The 11,257-nt window shown below is 41.2% G+C and overlaps 1 protein-coding gene across 3 annotated transcripts in view; it reads left to right on the forward strand.

Annotated features, from left to right (window-relative positions):
- TUT7 (terminal uridylyl transferase 7) overlaps nt 1-10,904 on the forward strand; it is a 49,914-nt gene extending 39,010 nt beyond the window's left edge. For all 3 annotated transcript variants that reach the window (XM_077344618.1, XM_077344619.1, XM_077344621.1), the window contains 8 exons: nt 1,010-1,187; nt 2,382-2,429; nt 2,511-2,602; nt 6,355-6,470; nt 6,706-7,031; nt 8,474-8,547; nt 9,215-9,278; nt 9,922-10,904. In XM_077344618.1, coding sequence (XP_077200733.1) covers nt 1,010-1,187; nt 2,382-2,429; nt 2,511-2,602; nt 6,355-6,470; nt 6,706-7,031; nt 8,474-8,547; nt 9,215-9,278; nt 9,922-9,989 — 966 coding nt within the window. In that variant the 3' untranslated portion in view covers nt 9,990-10,904. The remainder of the gene's footprint in view (nt 1-1,009; nt 1,188-2,381; nt 2,430-2,510; nt 2,603-6,354; nt 6,471-6,705; nt 7,032-8,473; nt 8,548-9,214; nt 9,279-9,921) is intronic.
- The last annotated feature ends 353 nt before the right edge of the window (nt 10,905-11,257 follow it).

The following is an 11,257-nucleotide window of genomic DNA, read 5'->3' on the forward strand; positions in this document are numbered from 1 at the left end:
AAAGTACCGGGCCGAGCACCGAGCCCTGAGGTACCCCACTACTCACCTCTCTCCAGTCTGATGAAACACCATTGACAACAACTCTTTGAGTGCGGTTCTCTAACCAATTCCCTATCCACCTAACTATCTGTACACATGTGAAGAAATGCTGAACATGGTAAAGAGCGTAATGTGAATCCCATTTAGCATTGCCAAAATGGTTAAATGATGCTGGTGTCTCCATCGGGTAAAAATGCAGAAAATTCATCCCTTTCCCTTCTTTAATGACTGAGGCATACATACATATCCACTCATCCACAGTCTTTTCACTCTCACTTGCACACACTGAGCAATGTACTATTCAGAGACTGTTGATTGCTGCTACAAGGCTAGCTGTTTTGATGAGAGAGCTATAAGGAAGAGATCCCCAAAAGCTTGTCCCCTTTTGGCTCCACCCTGTTCAGCTCAGCTTTCACCATTAGACATTTTGCTGGAGGTGTTAGAAGGTACGCAGTGAGCAAGTGAGGGTGCTTAACAATTCTCTTCTATGACTTCTGCAGCTGATGGTGGCTGAAGCTATATTTAATATGGCAAGATTCAGGGTGAGGTGGGAGTTCTTTCCAGGATCTCATTTTTATAGTCTGATCTGTTGGAGTTGAATCAGACTCAACTGGCTAGGGAATGGAGATTACCCCGTCTACTTCTGTGTTCCTCACACATGTCAGGCAGTTGCACCTGAGGATCACAGAGGCAACAATGTGAGGGTTTATTATGGACACTGGAAATTTGTCAGCAGCCAACTAATAACCCATAATCAGTATTCTTCTGTTCCTTAGTAAAGGGAGAAAAAGGGCATAGGTTGCATTACACAGCATCACAGCATAGACAACTCAGAGTGAAACAGAGAGGAGTAGTTTTGAACGTTGTAGAATTATATATTCTCAAAGTTATTTGATACTTTATTGTAGATAATTGATCTGAAGCTTTGAACACTGAAGCAAAATATTCTGTGTGTGTGTTTCATTTACAGCCAGCATTTTGGCCTGACTTTGGTAAAAATAATGAATCCATTGGAGAGTTATGGCTAGGACTTTTACGTTTTTATACTGAAGAATTTGATTTTAAAGAACACGTTATCTGCGTCAGGAGAAAAAATTTACTTACAACATTCAAGAAACAGTGGACTTCAAAATACATTGTTATTGAAGGTATGAGAGAGTTTTATGTATATATTAGGATTAGGATTAGGATATTTTTATGCTGCAGAGGCCAAATTTCGTATTATACCATATATGCTATGCAGATCCAGCTGCAGGGTCAGATGCTAGGACCCCTGGTGGTTAGTATAGTCCCTGATAGCTGTTATGGAGAACTTAAAAGTTATATCTTTGGAAGGGGTAGCTTCAGGCAGTGCAGATTAGCCAGTAAAATACACAACTCAAACCCATGATGGCTTCCTTCTGATTGTATCAGAAATTCTCCTGGAAGTGATGTTAGCAGGTCACACCATCCTGCCATGCCCCAGGAAGTAACATGTCACCAGAAGTTACATCACCCAGACACACCCACTGGATGTGACATCATCAGGCCGTTCCTATATAGCACAGGAAGTGACATAGAAATATTTTCAGATGATTTGTGAACTGAACCAGATCTGTACCCTGGACTGGCTACCATTTTACTGTTCTTCACCAAAGGGAGCCTGCAGAAACAGGGTTGGGACAAGCCTATGCCTCTCCGTAACATCCAACACCAGAAACAGGGCCGGGGCAGGCCTGTGCTGTTCCATGACCCCCCCCCCCGTTAAGTTAAAATGAGAGTACTTATCTCTCTGGACTCCACTTGTTACCGCGTTCAATGATCCTCAGACAACAAGGAGTTGTTTGGCCAGGCCCCCCCTCAACCTCCAAGCCCATCATTGGCGATTTTGGGAGAGGGGTCAACATGACCATATTTGATTGTACAACCTGATAAATGTTTAAATGTTTTTTTTTAATCTAAACAATTATTTAACGCCCACCCAATAGAAGAAAAGCTTCTGGGATCATTGTTGAAACCCTAGGGTTTCATGAAACCCTGGTTCAGAAATCCATAACTGCCAGTCCTCCATCCCTTCATTTAGTACAGAGCACCTTTTCCTGTGAGTACCTTCTCCTTCATACTTAAAGTTGCGGTATTTCAATTATCCCTCCTCCTTATGCTGAATCTTGAAATGTACAGATCTGCACTTCCTCACTTAAAAGCTTTTCATTTTCAGAAAGTTCAGTTTTGTCTTCATGGGTATTTAAAAGAAAGAAACACGATTGGATAAAATCTTTTTGATTCTCTGTAGTGCATTTCCACTGATTTTCTGTTCATAAGCCTTTATATGGATTTTGCTGAAGTATGTATCCTTCTTGCAGATCCTTTTGATCTGAATCATAATCTTGGAGCTGGATTATCAAGAAAAAGTAAGGCTTCTTGGCTTATGTATATTGTACAAAACTACTAATTTTCCCATTTAAACAATTAATTGTTTTTTATTATTCTAGTGACAAACTTTATAATGAAGGCTTTTATAAATGGCAGGAGGGTATTTGGTATCCCAGTAAGAGGATTTCCTAAAGAATACCCTTCCAAAATGGTGAGTATTGGTAATATGAGAGCATGAATATGTACAAAAATGTATTAAACAGCACAGGGGTTCAGAGAAGAGGGGGCAGAGAGGGAAAGGAACAAAAGGAGACCCCAAACTAGGTCTAGCCTTCATCTACCAAGGCTGAAAATATAGACAAGGCACCTATTGATTTAGACCATGAATTCGGGTGGGATAAATTTTGCCGTGTATGTGAAAACCCCCCGCAGGAGGAACTACCCACATAGAACCCTCAGATTCTGTTCAATGCACTCCAAAGTACCAATTATTTAACCCAACTCAGCTATCCCAGAAGTAATCCAGAACTGCCCCCCCCCAAAAGAATTAATTGAAAAAGTAATCAAGCACTCTCCCTGGACTCCCCTGAAATCAAATAAAACCACACCCAAAATTAATTTCAAACAACACAGAACACCTCAGATCCATCCCACCAAACCCTAGAATAAAATTTAATCCACCTATGTACCTAATTCATAGAGCCTCTTGTGGCGCAAAGTGGTAAGGCAGCCGTCTGAAAGCTTTGCCCATGAGGCTGGGAGTTCAATCCCAGCCGCCGGCTCAAGGTTGACTCAGCCTTCCATCCTTCCAAGGTCGGTAAAATGAGTACCCAGCTTGCTGGGGGGTAAACGGTAATGACTGGGGAAGGCACTGGCAAACCACCCCGTATTGAGTCTGCCATGAAAACGCTAGAGGGCGTCACCCCAAGGGTCAGACATGACTCGGTGCTTGCACAGGGGGATACCTTTACCTAATTCTTACCCCCATACCCCCCAACATGAAAGTGCACCCTAAACCACAATAAGAAAGTGAACAGGCCAGCCCTGAGATATCACAACTGACAATCAGGTCCATCCCTCCCAAAACAAATCCATCATTAACCAAATAAAAACCACAACAACCACCCAACCTCAAAGCAGAAAAACCAGCTTACAGAAAGAACTCTGAAAAACAAAAGGAACCAACTGTAAATCCCAGAGGAGAGTCAAACTGTGGAACGCAGAACTAAACATCAGAGATTCATGGCCCACAATCAGCGGACAAAAATGAGGGAGAAACAACAGTGGGTGGCTCAAGGGGATCCCAATAATAAGGGGACGAGGCAGAGATGTCCTGGACCTTTTTTTCCACAAGGAGCTGGATGCGAAACCGGTCATGGCAAATGCCATGCCATAGTCAGACCACTGTGCTCTGAAGACTCAGCTACAATGGCCACCTCCCCCTCAGTTGGGTGTTGAGCAGATTCTAGCTCACCCACAGAGATTTGCAGATCCTAATGGATTCCTGAATGTGCTGCAAGACCTGATGCCTCCTTGCACTCCTCTAAATGGATTGGTCAGTGTCTGCATAATAGAATGCTGACCACCATTGATGAGATTGCTCCCCAACATCCTCTCTGCCCCTGTCCCAAGCAGGCTCCCTGGTATACAGAGGATCTTCATGAGAAGGAATGGGAATTGAGATGACTAGAGCGAGTTTGGAGGAAGACACACAATGAAGCATTGAGGACATCTTATAGAATGCACATGAAAGCCTCTGAGATGGCAGTGAAGTCAGTAAAATGCAACTTTTATTTGACTTCCATCATGTCTTCGCACTCAGGCCCAGCACACTTGTCTAGGATAGCTTGGTCACTCACTGCCCTGGAAGAAGGGCACTAAAACAGTAGTCAATCAGAAATCAGTTGTGAGGCATTTGTTAGCTACTTCGTGGTCAAAATCTTGACATTCCACCATGACCTCCCTCTAACCTTGGACACAGAAAGCAAAGTTGGCCACCTCTGGAAGGAACACTGAGTGACTTCAGATGCTAATTTCAGCACGGCCAACCACATGCCCATTAGACCCCTGCCTATCATGGCTACTGAAAACAACTGATGAAAGGATAGGGGAGTTCCACTTCAGGAGATAATCAACCTCTCCCTCTCAACAGGAGAATTCCCAGAGAGTCTGAAAGAGGCAATGGTACACCCCTTGCTGGAAAAAAAATCATCTCTGGACTTGTGAGAGCCCGTCAACTGATGACCCATCTCACATTTAGCATTTCAGGGGGGAAATGGTGGAAAGAGCTTTGGTGGACTAAATATCTGCATTCCTGGATGAAGCTTCAGTCCTAGACCCATCCCAGTCAGGTTTCCAGCCTGGCCATGGGGTGGAAACAGCACTTGTTGCCCTGACAGATGACATCCACCGTCAGCTGGACCGAGGCGGATTGGAGCTGCTTGTACTATTAGACCTCACAGCAGCATTTGACATAATCGTCTATGAGCTTCTAGCTCACTGCCTCACTGATGCTGGGATACAGGGGACCTCCTTCCGTTGACTGATCTTTCTCCAGGGTCATGGACACAGGGTAGCAATTGGAGAGAGACGGTCAAGCCACCACTAGCTCACATGTGGAGTCCAACAGGAAGCGATCCTCTGTCCAAACCTATCTAACATCCTCATGCGCCCTCTTGCCCAGCTGGTGCGGAGGTTCGGGCTGGGATGTCATCAGTATGCAGCTGACAGCCAGCTTTACTTCCTAATTGAGGACCACCCTGATTCACCCCCAGAAGCCTCTAGCTAATTATGAGGTGGCTCAAGCAGAGGCATCTGAAGCTCAACCCTAAGCAGAAAAGGTCCACATTAGGAAGCAAAACTGCCCATTCTGGATGGGTTACAACTGTCTGATTCACTCCATTAGGAACCTGGGCATGATCCTGGGCATCTCCCTCAGCGTGGAGGCACAGATCACAGATAGTCATCTGACAGAAATGCTGATTTTATGAATTTAGGCATATTGGGAGTGGATGAGCAGGAAGGGATTTGTCAGTGTTTATCTCCTGTGGCCCTTGCATATCCAGGAAATTGCTGATTGACACTTTGGGGTGGAAGGTGAATTTCCTCCAGGCCAGGCTGGATTCTGGAAAGTTTTGGTGGAGAGGGGGAATCACTTGGGCATGAAGCTGGGGTCACTGTGGGCAGGCAGGTAGATGTGAGTTCCTGCATTATGCAAGGGGTTGGACTAGATGACCCTTGAGGTCCTTTTCAACTCTGTGATCCTTTGATTCAGAATGCAGTGGCCAGGGTTCTCACAGGATCACTGTGGCGGTCCCACATCAGGCTTGCTCTCCAACAACTGTACTGGCTACCAGTTGATTTCCAGATCAGACTTGAGATTCTGGTAAACACCTTTAAGGCCATACAAAAACAATTAAATAAATATAAAAACAATATATAAAAACAATTAAATAAATAAATTCCACCATCAATATGCAAACAATTCTTAAGGGTTTACTAAAGGAAAAAATAAAATGTCTACAATAAAGGAGTACTAAAGTATTCCAATTGTATAAAGAGATGTCACTAAATCTCTGTAGCACGGTTCTTGCACTAAGTATTTTACAGTCTGAACATGTATCCAAAATGAAGTTATACTTTACTTTTATATTCATACAATTGGGGAAAAAGGGCTATTCCTAAACCATTTGGCCTCAAAAATAATGACAATAAGGGAAGCATATGTATGCTCTGGGTAATCCATGTGCAAGGTGACCCTTGAAGAGCCTTATGGTTTGGCAGCCCTAAGTGCATGAAGTGGGATAAATATAAATTACAGGCTTCTAATTCTGGATGCCTCCTAACGTGATTTTCTAGAACATTACCGGAATTAAAAAGACGTTCTGGGAAAGCCATGGTAATTTATGATGCTGTGTATTACTTTCAGGAGTCCAATGTTCATTGTCATTTTGTTGTTTGTAGGAGTATTTTTTTGACCCAGAAGTCCTGACAGAAGGAGAATTGGCTCCAAATGATAGATGTTGTCGAATTTGTGGTAAAATAGGACATTTCATGAAAGACTGTCCAATGCGAAGGAAGTGAGTATTTTTCCCATTTGTCTACAAGCAATTTGCCTCTGGCAGTATGCATGTTTTAGTGACTCAAGATAGATGTTACATTTCCTGTCTTCTAACTTCTAAGAAATTGGGAACATAATGCTTACACTGCTGCTTCTCTTGGTGTGTTTTTTCCAGACATCTAAGATAAGGGGGGTCTGGCATATGAGGCATTTTCTTCACCTTTAAGATAATAAGTTATACTGTGTACTCTTAGACTAAGAAGACGGCATGATAATGAAGATCCCAAATATCAAAGGTATCCAGAAAACAAAGAAAAAAAATGTAAAGAGGACAAAGAGACGCCGGTTAAAGCTACAGAACGAGAAGTTTTGCTGAAGGATGGGAGATTACAGATATGTACGCCTCATAAAGCCAAATTGGGCAAGGGAACAATGGAAATAGCAAAAGAGAAGATTCCTAAGCAGCCAGTAGAAAAATGGAAGCGCCAAGAAGACAGGGATTTAAGAGAGAAGCGCTGTTTTATTTGTGGAAGGGAAGGCCACATTAAAAAAGATTGCCCACAGCACAAAGCAGCTGCAGGTATGAAATCTGTATACAGTCCAATACGAATATTCTGATGGTGGAAAGTGCTGTCAAGTCAGAGCTGACCTGTGATGTCTCCATGAGGTTTTCAAGGCAAGAGACATTCAGAGGGGGCTTGTCTGCCTGCCTACATGACCCTGGTACTCCTTGGAGGTCTCCCATGTAAATACTTGTCAGGGCCAACCCTGCTAAGCCTCCAAGACCTGACACTGTGGGACCCTTGACCTTAATGAATTTAGAAGGGTGTAACTCATTATAGTGTAGATGTGTTTTTGCTCAGCTGTGATTTCTCATTATGCCTTAACTGAAAAATTGCAGTAGTCTATTCAGTTGCCCAATCTAGGTACATAGTCTCCTACAAAGAGTGGGAGAAAATTCTGCTTGCACCATAGTCATTCAGCTGTTGATAGTGTCTTTTCAGGATATTCCTGCCCTCTGTCTTCTCCCTGCTGGTTCCTGCCCCCCCCCCAAGTAATGGTGACTCTCCATGCAGGATACTGCAACTCCAGGAGGGGAAAATGCAAAAGACAGTGGGACAAAACATTTGTACCGCTTGTATTCAGTTTACCAACATATGCAATAATGGTTCCACACAGATCATTTTTGCAGTTGAAAGCAATTCACAACATACCTGCTGCCAAACCTTTCTCCCCATAAGACCATCTCTCCATAATCACATCTGTCTTCCAGTTCTTTTTAAAATTTCATTTCTGAGAGGAAACAAAGCTAGGGAATGTGGCAGAATAACAAGGCTGAAAAGGTATATATGAGAGCTGTAAAAGATCTGTTTCAGAATGTTTAAAATCTTTAGGGAATGTAATGAAGCATCTAGACAGAGGCAGGAACGTATCTCTGAAAAGGCTTAGTTTGCCTTACTAGTTCCCTATCTATTTATTTCAGCTGAATCATAATGAGGCTTTGCCAGTAGTGTGGCAATGCAAGAGAGCTCAGAATAATATATAATGATTGTTCTTGGAGACAAGCAGTAGATTAACTGGGGATTGCAAAAAAGGTATGTGGCTTGTACAACGGGGTTGTGCAGCTGACAGTTAAACTACAGTGGATCCATGACATCTGTAGGAAGGTGGGAATGTGCATGGAACAAGTACAACTCAGCTGTTTCACTTCTTGTAAACTAAATTATTATTCTTATTATTCCGTTTTTATGCTGCCCTTCCCCAAAGGCTCAGGTGTTGTTTCCTGGTGCTGCATACATTTCTAAACAACTCTTTCCTTTTACTCCTACACCATGCATCGGCCTTATTTATTGTGTAAAGTCCATTCAGCTACTTTAGTTCCCCAAATATAGTATTGTATCTTAAACATTAAAGCATCTATGAATAAATTCCTTTATGTATGCAAATAGATTCCTTTTAAAGGAGAAATGAAATCGCATTTCCTTTTACAATTAAACCGTCCTTTTATTTCTTCTTTCTCAGGTGTTATAAAGTCAGAAGGTTCATGTGGGTCCCCTTTATCCAGTGCTGTTAAACACTCTGGTAGATTAAATCAGGTAAATGATATAACATATATGATGTTTTCTAAACCCTACTTTTCTAAGTGTCATTCATTTTATATTTTCAGCTAGATCTGCTGTGCCTGATGTGGTGCGTGTGGGCACAATGGCATCTGCCAACACTTTTTCTGGTGCCCATCAAGTTTTTTTAGTAAGTGGCAGGACCAGATGAGGCTTTTGCCCACCAAGGATTCTGATTGGCCATTGGAAGTTTGGTAAACTCTGCATTTAAAAAAAAAGAAAAGAAAATGTTTCTTTGGCAGAACTGCCCCAACAGTACAACAAACTTTACTGTATGAATGAAGGTTGAGCTGGGCAGCCATTTTGTGCCTGAGCACACCATACTTCGTCAGAATTCCAAAGATGCCTCACAGGCTATATGTTTCAAGTAGTATACTGTTTCTGCATTAATGGTTAAGAGCTGGGAGACCTGAGTTTGAATCCACTCTCTTATCATAGAAGCTTGCTTGGCCATTCACATACTCTGAGCCTAACCTTCCTTACATGGTTATTGTGAGGATAAAATAGAGGGAGAAGAGAATAATGTAAGCTGCTTTGGGTCCCCACTGGGGAGAAAGGCATGATAGAAATAAAAAGTTAAAATAATAAAATCTGCATCACGCAGCAATAACATACGTTCATCCAATCTTTAATCCTTTTGAAGGGGCTGCTTCTTCAGGAAGAAAAAAAGAAACAAAAAGGAAAGATATTCTTGAGTCCCCAGTCAGGTTTGTAACTTATACTTTTACAGTACCCATTATTTAAATGTAAAGACATACACATAAACTCCTCCCTTCCCCTGGTACACCCATATGAGTTAAAGAACTTAAAGTTTGGGCTGGGCGGGCTAACTTCCTTTGGTGAGTGCTTAATTGCATGGACTGCAACAAAAGCGGTAACACACATTGTAAAATTGAATGTTTTCGTTTGAACACCTTGTAGGTGTCAAGTCCTTCATGAAATGTATGTTTTTGAATTGCTGAAATAGTGTTCTGAAATATATTTTGTACAGTTTGTAATCAAAACCAGTTATTTCAAAGCATGTTGAAGCAATTGCTTGTTGCATGCGTCACAGTGCCGTTGACACTCATGATGATGAATGGTACAACTTCAGACTAGGATTTACCTCCCTACGTATAGAAGAATGGCTGGTTAGTAATGTGTACCGAACAAAGTCATAGTGGGTGGCATGGAATGAACAAAATGTTCTAGAAGTCCTAAGAGATTTTTAGTTCAAGCATAGATAGTATCCAGTTTCTCTTTGTGGCTGCAGAATGGCTCCCAGCATTGTAAACCAAAAACACAAACATTAATGGAAAAATTTCTTTCTTTGTGATTATACCTTCAATTATATTTTCTATTCATATACAGGCAGCCTTTCCAGTAAATACATGACTCAGGGAAAAGCTTCACAGAAGAGGCCCCATCAAGATTCATGAGAGACTGAAGCAATCTTTTTCTTTTGCAATACAGGCCGTCCATGTACTTAAGAAATGTTTATTTTTGTTTATAGTCTCCAGGTTCACAAAACAGCAGCACAAGCAGTCTTCAACTTAAGTTTAAAGAGATTTAATTTTAATTAAATTGCTTAAGAGGAAAAAGCAATGGATTTTAATGTTTGTTCTTACCGTGGGTCTCTCTGCTCATAAGAAGTTTGAGCATTTTAATAGAAAACCATGATGTCTGCATTTACTAGGTAAAACATATAGATCAGGGAATTCCCTAATCCAAACCATGTCAAAAAGTTTTCTATATTCAGCCTGAATGTTTGAGTGCACTTAATGGGGTGCAAGCCAAATTTAACATTGCCTTCAAAATATTATTTTTGAAGGCGAAAAATGGGTATTTATTAATTATGAGCATTTACTGATTTCTTGCGTTAAGTGTCTGAAGTGTTTCTGGACTGCTACTGCCATAATTTACAAATATTTTATCTATGGAGAACTATACATTGACATTAAGTAAACTTTTATGTAAAATTTGTGGAACAGCAGTGCCATCGAGTGAGTTCTTCCTGCTGTTGTTTTATGATCATTGATATGATAATTGATATGCTGCTGTCCTTGTGCACAGAAAGACTGAGAAGCTGGTTAGTTCCATTTTTTGCTGCTATGATACTTTCCCATGATCTATAATACACACACAAAGAGAAAACAAAAGGGTATGTGGGCAGTTAAAAGAAAATACACTGTTGAAAAGAACCATGTGCTAACCAAGGATTTATTGTCATAAAGGCTTAATGTCAGTATTTTCTGGAGATGCTGCAATACCTCCTTTCAAGGGAAGTACACAACATAAATTTAAGCCACTGTTATTTATGACCTTGAAATAAACAGCCACTTGAAAAGTGTAAATTTCTACCTTTTTCTTTGTATTATTTGAATTCTCCATAAGACTTAAAAAATAGGAAGCATTTGTTGCAGCTGCATAGCAGTTCTTTTCTTTTGCCGAAATGCATCATCAACATTTGTTACAATCGAAGATCAGCCAAGCAATTTACCAGCACAAGTTACATACAAAAATAAAAATCAAGGATTAAAATTTATAACCTTACATATGTACCTAATTATAGATAACAAAGTTATCCAAAAAATACAACTTGCTCAAGAGAATGAAGTATTTATGGTTGAAGTATTTGGACCTAGTGGAACTGATAGTATCAAGCCCGTATGTGAAATCCAGTTCAGCAGCTTCTGATTGGAGTCCC

The sequence above is a fragment of the Paroedura picta genome, chromosome 7, assembly GCF_049243985.1.
Source record: "Paroedura picta isolate Pp20150507F chromosome 7, Ppicta_v3.0, whole genome shotgun sequence".
In the NCBI taxonomy this organism is placed as follows: Eukaryota; Metazoa; Chordata; class Lepidosauria; order Squamata; family Gekkonidae; genus Paroedura; species Paroedura picta.